This window comes from Setaria italica, chromosome IX, assembly GCF_000263155.2.
Source record: "Setaria italica strain Yugu1 chromosome IX, Setaria_italica_v2.0, whole genome shotgun sequence".
Taxonomy (NCBI): Eukaryota; Viridiplantae; Streptophyta; class Magnoliopsida; order Poales; family Poaceae; genus Setaria; species Setaria italica.
The window spans coordinates 41,207,318-41,221,066 of NC_028458.1; the positions used below are offsets into that span (position 1 = coordinate 41,207,318).

At 49.5% G+C, this 13,749-nt stretch overlaps 1 protein-coding gene across 1 annotated transcript; it reads right to left on the reverse strand.

Annotated features, from left to right (window-relative positions):
• Nucleotides 1–9,577: 9,577 nt before the first annotated feature.
• Nucleotides 9,578–11,466, reverse strand: LOC101782275 (F-box protein At1g47340). The gene is made up of 2 exons (XM_012848793.2): nt 11,376–11,466; nt 9,578–11,269 (listed from the first exon to the last, which is right to left on the reverse strand). Exon 2 carries the CDS (start codon nt 11,117–11,119, stop codon nt 9,935–9,937), a length of 1,185 nt encoding a protein of 394 aa, XP_012704247.1. The 5' UTR covers nt 11,120–11,269; nt 11,376–11,466; the 3' UTR covers nt 9,578–9,934.
• Between the last annotated feature and the right edge of the window lie 2,283 nt (nt 11,467–13,749).

Consider the following 13,749-nt stretch of genomic DNA (forward strand, 5'->3'; position numbering starts at 1 on the left):
TTATGGACTAATTAGGCTTAATAGATTCGTCTCGCCGTTTAGCCTCCATCTGTGCAATGAGTTTTGTAAATAGTCTATGTTTAATACTCCTAATTAGTATCTAAACATTCGATGTGACGGGAACTAAAGTTTAGCGCAGGATCCAAACACCCCATAAATCCTTGAAAATATGCATACACAAGAAAAATAATCAGCTCAGTTCGGAGAATCACCACCAAACAATATTTAGGCAAATTATCGGGTATCAGCTGTAGCAAAGGAAGGGAAAGTTGCATATCATGTCAATATCATCCACAGAATCACAGCTACTGTACAGGTGTACTGATGTCTCTCCTTTCCGTGACCACTGACCAAGCTGATGCTGGTCTAAGCTTATCCATCACTGCTTTCAAATGGCAAACACGTTTGATTACAATATACATGATCGAGAAATTCAGCAATCCATAATGCCCCTTGATAGTTCCAATTCCAATTTCAAAATTAAAATATCAAGAGCAGTTGAAAAATATTACCACTAGCATGCTTTGATGGTTCCAAACTTTCAATGTACCATGCAAGGACAAACACTAACAAATGCAAGCTGGCTAACCATTTACTGGTTGCAATAAACTAGATGACTATAGTTTCCCAACACAAAATTAACTGGGAAATGAATATAACGGTATATAGAGTACCTACAAATTACCTGGATTATTCTGTTACCATTGAGTCATGAAAGCAGACAGTGTTATCCCCCACAAAGGAACACACTGAGCTTAACAAAGCATTGACAAACAAAAGCAGGATAATACAAGCAGTTTAACTGAAAGAAAAACACTAGCCTTCCTGGAGGCAATTAAACAACCTAACCAACAGAACACAGAGACATGCATACAACAAATAAAATGGAACTTCTTATTTCAGGAGTCTACTGAAATTACTGATCTAGCTAGTGTTAGAGACATTGCAGTAACAACACATAGCTGCAGAGAATGTAACATTTTCAATGCTCATCTGCTAATGCCTCAGAGAACAAGGGGACATAAGGAAGGTATGGCTCCCAGCAGTCATGTCCGAGATTGCGGATCACACGAACTTCCTTGCGGTCCAGTTCATATGACATCAGTGTATTGTCCAGCCCATAAACAAAGTAAATCAAATTGCATTCTGGGTGAACTGTAATCACTGTGTAATCCAGATCGAATCGAACATTCTTCTGTCGAAACAGAAGCAGAGTTCTGACTGAATGCTTCAATGTCCATTCATGAGTACCATGGTCTTCAAGGATCCAGATCGACAGTTTGGAGGTATCAGCACCATCAACATTAACCAAACACAAGTGATCTTTAGCTTGATGGATGCAGCCAGAATCACCACCAGATGTCACAGGAATTGTCATCCATGTCTTTCCCTCCATGTCCACAGCCAGTATCGCATCAGAGTAGGTGAGCATTTGCAGTTGTGAGTAAGCCTGTGCCTAGGGTGGACAACAAGTCCACAATCTCTCTAGTCAAGAATCCTGTGCATCATGATCGGAGCAAGCATATTGATATAAGGTTTCATTTAATCCGGGATTATGCACAAAATGGGCAGATCGAGGTGAAGTTCATTAGGACTGATGACAGCTTGGTGAGTACTCACAAAACCACTCAGCAAGACGAAGTTCCAGGAGCTCTGCGCCAAAATTGGCCTCTGTATCTGTAAGTAGTTCAGTGCACAAGTCTTAGGAGGAGATTTGTTGAATAAGCCTTGTGCACGTTAGCTATTTTTTAGCCCAGTTTGTTAGAGCACATAGCTGAGTTAGCTGCGCGCGTGTAGAGCTCTGACGTGTGCTTGGTCCACACGGGAGCGCGTCTAGCACATCACGTTCCTGATGCTCGGGATGGCAGGCGTCGTGGAGGGAGTGTGGTGCGTGTATCTTGGCCCGTCGAGGCCGGAGTTCAGTTAGCATTCCTTGTTGCTCTTATATCAGTTAATGGAGTTCAGAAAAAGCTGCTAGTTGCAACACAAAAACAAGACTGTGTCTCTGTGTTCCACAGGTGTTCGTGTGAGTTTGTGTGTGTGACAGCGTGAGTTCTTGAGTTCGCCGGCGACGCGGACAACGTCATTTCTCCAGCGAACTCTGACAAGTGGCATTAGAGCCGGTTGCAGGTCGGGAATCGATCGCGGGGAGTACCGCCGCTGGAATTGTGACCGTGCGATAGAGTACACGCTGATGATGAGGTCTACGCCACCGCCGTTGACGAACAAGGGCGACGGGTCGAGCGGCACCAACGATGGCGTTGTCGTCCAGCAGGTGGTTCGTGAGGTGTGCGCGGGACTAGCTACGCCGCCCTCACCTAGAACAACTACTATGACTGGGCGCTGCTCATGAAGGTCAAACTGAAGGCGCGAGGGCTCTGGACGGCGGTCGACATCGGTGGTGTCGACCCAATGATGGACGGCGGTCGACGTCGGTGGTGTTGACCCAATGAAGGACATGGCAGCGCTGGATGCCATCTGCAACGCCATTCCACGGAGATGGTGGCCACGATCGCCAAGAAGCACACGGCGAAGCAGGCGTGGGACGCCATCGCCGCCATGTGCATCGGCGACGACCACCGAGTGAAGAAATCCACAGCGCAGCAGCTACGTCACCAATTTGATTTGGCGACGTGTAAGGAGACCAAGTCGGTGGAAGATTACGCGCTCCGCCTCAATGGCATGGCGGCCAATCTCTCGACGCTCAGAGAAACCCATGGAATAGGTGAAGATCGTCGAGAAGATGCTCCGCAGCATGCCAGCGTGTTTCAAGTAGTCCAGACCCTCCTCGACCCGATGACCCTCACCGTCGATGAGTTGACGGGGCGCATGAAGGCCGTGGAGGAGGCGTTCGAGCCACCATCGCCGCAGATGCAACTCGATGGGAAGCTATACCTGACGGAGGAGGAGTGGGACGCGATAACGAGGACATTCCTAGTATTCACTCATCTTCACATGAAACTCCACTTGATATAGCTGGTCCAATTACAAGAAGTAGAGTTAAACAATTGGAGAAGGAAATTCATTCTCAGGTGAATGCTAACCTTATGTTTAATAATCAGTTTATGTTGAATGAGCCTATGCTTTTGAGTTCTTGTTCCAATATCCTTAGGAATGATGGAGTATATGAACCAGCATGGGATGAAGATGGATTCAAGCCTCTGGACATTTGAACCAAGAAGCCTATGGTGTGCATGAATAAAATGGTGGTTCATCACCTTTGCATTGGAATGCAACCAGAAGCTAGATGACTGACACATGGTACAAATTCCAAGCATCACCGTGTACAGAATACAAGAAGTTAGATGGTTTTCTATATGTGGATGGAAGCGCCTTCAAGTCTACTTTCCAGTCCATCAAACGGTTCATTATTTGGACTTCCCAATAAAGAGTTATGCTCATTTTAGTAACTGCTGCCAGAAGTGCATGCGCATGCTGCCATTTACTCCAAGCTGAACGCCCCTATCTCTATATATATATCTTGTACTAGACAATGAAAGGTCAAATCTTGATTGGCTAAATTCAGAATACACAAACTCGTGGAGTTTTGTTTATGCGTGAGTCTTGAGAGGCTTGCAACACTTGTTCTTTCGATTCCTGAGGGAGTTGTAGAACGCCGAACTGCGGTTCACCCAGTTCGTGCCTTCACATCTATAGGGCGTGATTGCGTGGACTGTTTCGTCGGTACGTGGAAGGGTGATTGTCTCAGTAGTTCGTCGCATGGACAGCCTCGCGGTGCACTGCCTCTTCACCAGGTCACGCAGGGACAAGTTATCAAGTTTGCGGATCCTACGAGAAGATCGGGCCACACAACTTTCTACACGCGTTGCATAGGCGTGTGCATATCACGTGAGGCAGAAGCGGCGGGAGGTGGAGAAACAGGGGCGCGGCGGCGCAAGCGGGACTAGCAGCTCTGCGCGTCGCGGGGCCAGGCGCGGGCGTGGGCGTGGACGCGGCATCAACGGGGGGTCATCATCATCCTCTAGGCCGACCAAGCTCAGCAAGGACTAGTGCCACGGGCACTGGGCTCGGGAATGTCCCTCGAGGTCGGCTCAGGAATGTCCCTCGAGGCCCAAGGAACAGGAGGTCGTCGTTCAAGAGGAGGAGGCCTCCTTGCTATTGTTGCGGGCGTGCGTGAGGGAGCAGAAAAAATCCCCGTCGCCTCTGTCTTCTCATCACGAGTCAACGCCACCACCGCCGGCGTCCCGGACTGGATCTCGCGCAACTACTCCGACAGGGGCGCAGCCTCCACCACCAGTGAGGGCAGCACAGGCGGGGGATCCTCGCGGCCAGTCGCCCACGGCGGCCGAGCTCCATCTCACCCAGGTGCCCACGGCTGCCGGAGCCTCCTGCGGCCAGGCGCCCACAGAAGCTGACTTCCCTCGCGGCTTGGTGAAGCTATGGGAGCAGAAGGTCTTCATGCAGCTTGGAGTGAAGGAGGAGAACCGCGATGCCAAGTCATGGGTGCTCGACACCAGGGCCACGAATCACATGTCGGGGTCCCGGGCGACATTCACGAAGCTGGACACGGAAGTCTCCGGCACGGTGCATTTCGGCGACAACTCCGTGGTGCGGATTGAGGGCTGCGGCACCATCGTGCTCGCGTGCAAGAATGGCGAGCATAGATCCTTCAACGACATCTACTACATCCCCAAGCTCACGACGAACATCGTGAGCATTGGGCATCTCGATGAAGTGGGCTTCAAGATCAACATTGATGATGGTGTGATGAGGATCCGGGAGCGCGGCGGGCGGCTCCTGGCGAAGGTCGCGCGCGGGGCGAACCGGCTGTATGTGCTCGACATCAACATTGCACAATCGGTCTGTCTGGTGGCACGCGGCAAGGAGGACGCTTGGCGCTGGCACGCGCGGCTGGGGCACATCAACATGGCCGCGCTGCACAAGATGGCTCGGGAGGAGCTGTTGCATGGGCTACCGGCAGTGGAGCAGGTGGACCAGCCGTGCGAGGCGTGCCTGGTCAGGAAGCAGAAGCACATTCCATTCCTGGAGCGAGCGGAGTACCGTGCACGATGCGTTCTAGAGCTAGTACACGGCGATCTGTGCGGCCCCATCACACCTGCAACACCAAGAGCAAAACCGGCACTTCTTACTGCTCGTGGATGATCGCAGCCAGTACATGTGGGTGGCGACGCTGCCATCGAAAGATCGAGCTACAGAGGCAATCAAGGAGATCAAGGCGAGGGTGGAAGGCGAGTCCGTGCTGAAATTGGGGTCGCTCCGGACTGATCGAGGAGGCGAATTCACCTCAATCGAGTTCGGGGAGTATTGTGCAGCAGAAGGAGTTCGCTGTCAACTCACCACCCCCTACAGCCCGCAGCAAAATGGCATTGTCGAGCGCCAAAATGGGACGGTGGTGGCCACAGCCCATAGCATGCTCAAGGCGAAGGGACTACTGGGCTGGTTTTGGGGAGAGGCGGTGAACACCGCCGTGTACATTCTGAACCGGTACCCGATGAAGAGTGTCAAGGGGATGACCCCGCTCGAGGCGTGGCACGGGAAGAAGCTGGCGGTCCACCACCTGAAGACCTTTGGATACATCGTCTATGTGCGGAACACGAAGCCACATCTCTAGAAGCTTGAAGAACGCGGGCGCAAGATGATCTTCGTCGGCTACGAGCGTGGCACCAAGGCGTTCTGGGCCTATGACCCCGTGACGTGCCGTGTGCACGTGACGAGGGATGTGGTGTTCAACGAGGAGGAGTAGTGGATCTAGTCTGATGGCATGGAGGAAGATACTGCAGTGGCGCACGATGACATCTTCACCGTGCAGTACACAAGCTTCATCCATGGTGGTCAGGAGGATGTGCTGGAGCCGGGATCGCCGTCAACACCACCTGCCTCTACATCAGCTTGGCAGGACAACTCCTCTAGTATGCCAGTAACAACTGCAATTGGTGTTCAGTTCGTCTTCCTCCCACAAGACTTCAACAAGGATCTAGATGCTAACCACGACGAGGATGCACCACTGCATTTCCAAGGTGGTGGATGATGTCGTGGGTCCTGGATCGTCGCCAGGCTATGCTGTGCTCGATCTGGGCGACAGTGTGCTGCTGGCCGTGAGTGCGAAGGAGCCCGCATCCCTAGTTCAGGCGAAGAAGGAGGCGTGCTGGCACCGGGCAATGGAGGAGGAGTTGCAGTCAATTGAAGAGAATGGCACCTAGACCCTCACTGAGCTGCCTCAAGGTCGACGTCCCATAGGCCTCAAGTGGGTGTTTAAGGTGAAGAGGGACAACCATGGCGTGGTGATCAGGCACAAGGCATGGCTCGTCGTCAAGGGGTACGCGCAGCGCCAAGGTATTGACTATGATGAAGGTTTGCTCCAGTGGCAAGAATGGAAGCTGTGAGGCTACTGCTGGCTTTGGCGGCGCATGAAGGGTGGGAAGTCCACCACATGGACGTCAAGATGGCATTCTTGAATGGCGACCTTTAGGAGGAAGTGTTTGTGGACCAGGCGCCGGGTTTTGCTCAGTCCGACCAAGAACACAAGGTATTCAAACTACATATAGCTCTGTATGATTTACATCAAGCTCCTCGTGCCTGGAATCAAAAGTTAGATGAGAAACTGGGTGTTCTGGGATTTAAGAAGTGTCCATCAGAACATGCTATTTACTGTCGTGGTGTGGGGACTGAGAGGCTGGTGGTACGAGTCTATGTGGATGATCTGATAATCACAGGGACTAGCTATAGCAGCATCAAGAAGTTCAAGGCACGGATGGCAAAAATCTTTAAGATGAGTGATCTAGGATTACTCAGTTATTACCTGGGCATTGAGGTGAAGCAAAGTGTAGAGGGAATCACTTTGTCTCAAGGAAGTTATGCTAGAAAGATTCTTGAGAAGGCTGGCATGGAGGAGTGCAATCCATGTGAAGTGCCTATGCAAGCAAAGCTAAAGCTGAGTCAGAACAGTGAAAGCCCTCGAGTTGATGCTACTGAATACAGGAGCTTGGTTGGAAGTTTGAGATATTTCGTAAATACTCGACCTGATTTAGCTTTCTCAGTTGGGTATGTGAGCAGATTCATGGAGGAGCCTCATGAGGAGCATCTAGCAGCAGTGAAACACATTCTGAGATACATTGCTGGGACTAGTGATTTGGGGGTCAAGTATGCAAGGAAGAAGGGAGATGAGCCTTTACTTCTGGGCTTAGTGATACTGATCTGGCTGGGGATGTTGATAGCAGGAAGAACACTTCTGGAATCATTTTCTTCCTTGGAGACAGTCCAATTAGTTGGCAGTCAGCAAAGCAAAAGGTTGTGGCACTGTCAAGTTGTGAAGCTGAATACATTACTGTTGCAACAGCTGCTTGTTAGGCTATTTGGATGGCAAGGCTGCTAGCTGAAATTCTGAATGCAGTTGTGAGCAAGCCTGTGCTTAGGGTGGACAAGTCCACAATCTCTCCAGTCAAGAATCATGTGCATCATAATCGAAGCAAGCATATTGATACAAGGTTTCATTTAATCCGGGATTATGCACAAAATGGGCAGATCGAGGTGAACTTCATTAGGACTGATGACAGCTTGGTGATGTACTCATAAAACCACTCAGCAAGACGAAGTTCCAGGAGCTCTACGCCAAGATTGGCCTCTGTATCTGTGTATCTGTTAGTAGTTCAGTGCGCAAGTCGTAGGAGGAGATTTGTTGACTAAGCCTTGTGCACGTTAGCTGTTTTTTAGCCGAGCGCATAGCTGAGTTAGCCCCCCTTTGGCACGGCTCATCAATCAGCTTCTCAAGTGGCTTTTGATGAAGCCGTGCATCGTTCGAGCGGCTTTTAATGAAGCCGTGCCAAACGATGCTCTGTAAAACGGCTTGCACGTTGAAGCTGGGCAGAAGCCATTCGGCGGCTTGCACTACGAGGGGCAAGGCAAAATTTTGGCTTTTCCTAGCTTCTCCATCTTCCTTGTAGCAGTGTCCCACAACTACCCCTCAAGGTAGGAAGAGGCTGCATGGCAATGGCGGCGAGGAAAGGGAGGCGCCGGTGAGGAAGAGGAAGGGCAACGTGAGGCGGACCTTGCAGCGAGACGAAGCAGGGTCGGCAAGGGGCGGGATGGCTGGCGGTGAGGCAAAAGTCGGCGGTGCGGCCGGCGATGAGGTGCAGCAGAGCTGGAGAGGGTCGACGGCATCGCAGCACACGAAGAACCGCCGGCTGGGTGGCTGTGTGGAGAGGACCACCAGCGGGGTGGCCGCCCAGGGCGCTCCGACTGTGGAGCGGACCAGCGGCAGGGGCTCATTGGCAGGCGAGCTCGAAATAGACGGCGGACGGGATGACGGCGATGCAGCGGCGCGTTGGGTTGAGCGAGCGGTGCGTTGGGTTGGGCGAGCAGCGACAGGGGAAAAGAAAGTTGCGGCAGGGATATCCTCCATGAGGATCAGATAAGGCCACAGGGAGAGAGGAATAAAAAAAGAAATATAGTAGATTGGAAAAAAAGAAAAAATAAATCGGAACAATAACAAAATCATATTATTAATAGAGCCACACATAAAACTCACAACATACCTATGCAAGAGCAAAATGGACAATTGACATCTTCTATACATTCTAAAAAGTTAGGAAAAGCCGTTTTGCCAAACGTTTTTCTACAAAATAAGCCAGAGTCAGAAAAAACTACTTTTCCAGATGAGCTAGAGTTGTTTTTTCACGAGCCAAAACCGTTCCAAACGAGCCCTTAGTCAGCTGCACGCGTGTAGAGCTCTGACGTGTGCTTGGTCCACGCGTCTAGCACATCACGTTCCTGATGCTCGGGATGGCAGGCGTCGTGGAGGGAGCGTGGTGCCAAACGAGCCCTTAGTCAGCTGCACGCGTGTAGAGCTCTGACGTGTGCTTGGTCCACGCGGGAGCGCGTCTAGCACATCACGTTCCTGATGCTCGGGATGGCAGGCGTGTATCCTGGCCCGTCGAGGCCGGAGTTCAGTTAGCATGCCTTGTTGCTCTTATATTCAGTTAATGGAGTTCAGAAAAAGCTGCTAGTTCCACGGGTGTTCCCGTGAGTTTGTGCGTGACAGCGTGAAATCTTGAGTTCGCCGGCGACGCGGACAACGTCATTTCTCCGGTGAACTCTGACATGTGATAGGTGTTCCGGATGGACGTCCAAATTGACAGAACAGATACCATTTTTCAGCATTCAGACATTGCAAACAGAGTAAATACAACTGGCAGAGTAATAAAACTGTAAAAGTACACTTCAATTCATTACTAGTACACAAATGGATGGAAAATGCATCAGAAGAAATTTAAAGTACCAATGCATCGCAGATCTCACTCATCAGCTTTGCGGGGTAGCATCTAATTTGCCATTTTCTTGTACTGTTTGTTAAACCACCACAATGTTTCAAAACAACGTAAAACTGAAAGTACAGGAAAAAAAATCAGTAGAGTATGAAGCTTTCTTTGATCATTCAGATATCAGAAAGTCACTGCACGTATCATATTGGATTCAGGGAAAGAAACGTGAGGCAATGTGCCAGTAAATGGGCAAAACTGAATGTACTATATAGAAAGAAAACCTGCAAATAGAAGAAGCATGAAGCAAGAGATGACAAATTACCTGCAAACAGGTGCCATGGTTTCATAACCCCATTCTATTATCTTTTGACTCATACAAGCAGCCAGTGTTATCTCCACAAAGGGACACACTGAGCTTAATAACCATTGCCAAAGAAAAGCAGAATAACACAGCGGTTTAACTGCAAGAATAAAATTAGCCCTCCTATAGGCAGTTAACAAGGTCTCAACAATTAAACAACATATCCCAAATCAAAATAACACAAAAGAGACATGCTCACAAGCATGGCAGTCTACTCAAGTTACTGGTTGCTAGAACAATCAGACAGCTACAAGAAATGTCACATACTCTTTACTGCATCAATATGAAATTGTCATTGCAGTAACAAAACATAGCTGCAGTGAGTGTAACAGTTTCACTGCTCATCTGCTAATGCCTCCGAGAACAAGGGTACAAAAGGAAGATAGGGATCCGAGCTCTCATGTCCGAGATTGCGAATAACACGAACTTCCTTGCGGTCCATTTCATATGCCATCAGTGTCCTGTCCCATCCATAAACAAAGTAAATCAAATTGCATTCTGGGTGAAATGTAATCACTCTGTAGCCCATATCATATGCAAGATTCTTCCGTCGAAACAGAAAGAACTTTCTGACGGAATGCTTCAATGTCCATTCATGAGTACCATGGTCTTCAAGGATCCAGATCAACAGTTTGGAGGCATCAACATCATCATTATTAAGAAAACACAGGCGACCCTGATGAGATTGATGGATGCAGCCAAAATCACATTCGGATGGCACAGGAATTGACCTCCATGTTTTTCCCTCCATGTCCACCACCACTATCCCGGCAGCGTACGTGACCATATGCATAAAGCCATTAAGAAACACACTTCTCGCTTCGTCATCGAGCATAACATCATTGCCCCATTCACTTTCCATAAAGCTCCATGCTCCAGTTTTGGATGAATAGATCTCCACCCCAATGACGCAGTCACCATCGTCCACCACATACTCAACCACATGGAAGTGCGAGGAGACTACCGGATCAAACCCCAAGCGGGCGGTGCGAGCCTCGCCACTAGCCCAGCTGCCATCCGGCAACATCACCCACTTCTTGGTCGCGGGATTGCACACAGCATAATGGAACGGTGGATACCCGTCGCCCTCATCAGGACCAGGCTCCAAGCAGCGGCAGAGGAGGAGGCCGTTGCAGGAATCCAAGGGTCTTACATGGTCACTGGGGACGGGAAAGAAGGAGAAGTCGGGGAAGATGAACGGCGCGCCTTTTCCGGTGATGTTGGTGAAGTGATGCGCGCGGGCGGGGCAGCGCTCTAAGTTCCAGCTGTGGTAGAAGAAGCCGACGAGGGTCTGGGGTAGCTTCTTGCGGTGGACGGGGTCGGAGATGAGGTAGCGCCAGGACCGAGAGACGCATTTGAAGCGGCACAGTGAGCGGACGGGGACGCGGCGGAGGATCTCCACGAGGAGCTCGTCCGTGAGGCTGGCCGGCGGGTTCCTCTTCCCGGGGGGCTCCTCCATCTCGTGGAGTCCGGATCCCCCGCTGTGAGGATGAGGTAGCGCCAGGACCGAGAGACGCATTTGAAGCGGCACAGTGAGCGGACGGGGACGCGGCGGAGGATCTCCACGAGGAGCTCGTCCGTGAGGCTGGCCGGCGGGTTCCTCTTCCCGGGGGGCTCCTCCATCTCGTGGAGTCCGGATCCCCCGCTGTGAGGATGAGGTCGCCCTGCTCTGCAGTTGGATCACGGCCTAGATTATGGTAATCTGATGAGTTGTGAGGAGAATAAAAGAGTTTTTTTTGTTTTAAAACTGGTGAAGCTGGGAGCGATTAGCTTGCCTTTGGATCAGGCGGAGCGCGGCCGGAGACGGAAGCGGAGGCCGACGCGGCGGCGGCGGCGGCGGCGGTGGTGTCGAAGGAGGGAGTGGGAACTGGGAGGGGCCACTGGGCGCTTGATTGCCGTTTTGGTGCCCTCGTGTGGGAACTGGACGTGGGCCACTGGGCCTGGACTCTTGAGGTTAGATGGCACATGGGCTGTGGTGAAAGAGAGAAATGGGCTAATAGCCCACAGAAGCACAGATATCGGGCCGGAGGCCGTAACAGTGAAACGGACACTGTTTTCTTCTGTTTTTCTCCCTCCAACCAGCCTCCAGCAACGAAAAGTGTCGTTTCGGGCATTTGGCACTTTGGCAGTCAATACATTTCCGCAGCTCTGTCGGAATTATACGACTGTAAGATGGGCGTCACTGATTTTCACCATTCAGACATGACAAACAAAGTGATTTAATTGGTAGGGTTAAAGTACATGTTGATTCAGTAGTATACATATGATGAGAAAATGAATTAGGAGAAATATAAAAATGGAAATTACCAGTGCATTGCAGATCTCACTAATCAGCTTTGCAGGGTAGTAACATCTATTTTGCCATTATTCACTCCAAAGAAGAAATACATAAATTAGATCTTAGGAAGAACTAGGCGGTTTTTCATTAAGAAGAAAATAGGTACCTAAATTCGAGCTAAAGGGAACTAAAACATAGGTGGTTAGGGTCCACCCTAACCAGCTAAGCTAGGCGCACCTCTTATGAAGAACTTCGGTAGAGTAGAAAGCTTTCTTTGATCCTTCAGAGATCATTAATCACCACTGCACGTATCATCTTGGATTAGTCTAAAGATTAGTTATGGGTATCCATGGCAAGAAAAACTACATCTTATAAAGAAATATTTGCTTATACTAACACCCGATACACTCCATTGTTATATACTGCAATCATACAAAAAAGAAAAAAATGCCTACGGGGCAAAGGGACATCGAAGAGGCACAAAATGGTAGTAAGAGAGAGAAATTGGCTAGTATAGTTTTAGCGTTATCTGCATTTTTCTTCAATCTCGTATAGCAGGCAAAGATCGTAACTTGTTGCAGTTGCGATCACCAAGATATACTCCAAAACTCACGTCCTGAATACCAAGCCTAACATATTGCAGAGTCAATCCAAGCTAACTCCAATAAATGCTCTTGCAAAAGTTTTTACCTTCGCACATTTTTGGTTCCTCCCATTCCCTCTCGTCATAGGCATGTTTGTATCCACTTATTTTCTGCTTATCGATGAAAATAAGCCATAAGCCCACCCAAACGTCTTACTTATTTCTCACTTACCATGCAAGCCGCTTAGCCCACAATCCAGCATACAACTAGCGCTCCACTTTTCCTCTACGCGGCCTCGGAGGCGCTTCTCGGGCAAACGAACCGATTTTCCCCGATACCCCTCACCCCACCGACACCCTGCGTCCCTACCATCCGCCCCCGACGCCTTCGATCCCGTGCCCACCGCCAGCCCCGTCCGCCATCGGCTCCGTCCGCCACCCTCCGACCGCCACCGGCTCCCTGCCCAAATTCCGCCCTCCACCGGCACACTGCCAGATCCCGTCCGCCGCCTCCTCCGTTAGCTCCGACTTATCCAGATTGGCCAGCAACTCATATTGTTTTCAGAGACTTCATGCAAACAAGAATGTCCATGGATGCTAGACGAAGTCATTTCAGGCCAACTCTCAGATGAGAATATGACATCACTAGCTCAAAGCTTCCAGAGTTTATTTGTTACCACATTATATTACCAGGTAAATATTGATATTGCAATCTGAATTAAAGTTGGGCACTCAAAATAAATTGAGATTATGTGCATCAACAGAAAGTATAGTGGTATGCCATATTGCCATGTAATTTTCAGCTCAGGGTGTTCAGCACATGGGAAAGAGTTAAACGAAGTGTCAGGAAAGCTAAATATTCAATGTAATGCTCAAAGTTCAAACTATTAGATTGTGGCTCTCCAACATAAAAGAAGCATCAAGCAAGACTCATAAACAAATTACCTGCAATCGTACCAAACACATTTTAATAAAGTGATTCAGCTAGCTTTGAGACAGAAGAAGTCACTATTTATCTCCAGAGACTCACACTGACCTTACAAAGCATCCATGAATAAAACTAAAAGAAGACAAGGAATATAACTACTTTAACTGAAAGAAGAAGGCAAACCGTTCCTGGAGGCAGTTTAGTATCTCAATAATTAAACAACATCGGTCTAATTAAAAACAACACAAAGAGGAACTCCATGATCCAGTTTTGGATGAGTAAGGCCTGGTTTGGTTCACTGACTTAAATTTAAGCACCCGTTACATCGAATGTTTAGATACTAATTAGGAGTATTAAACG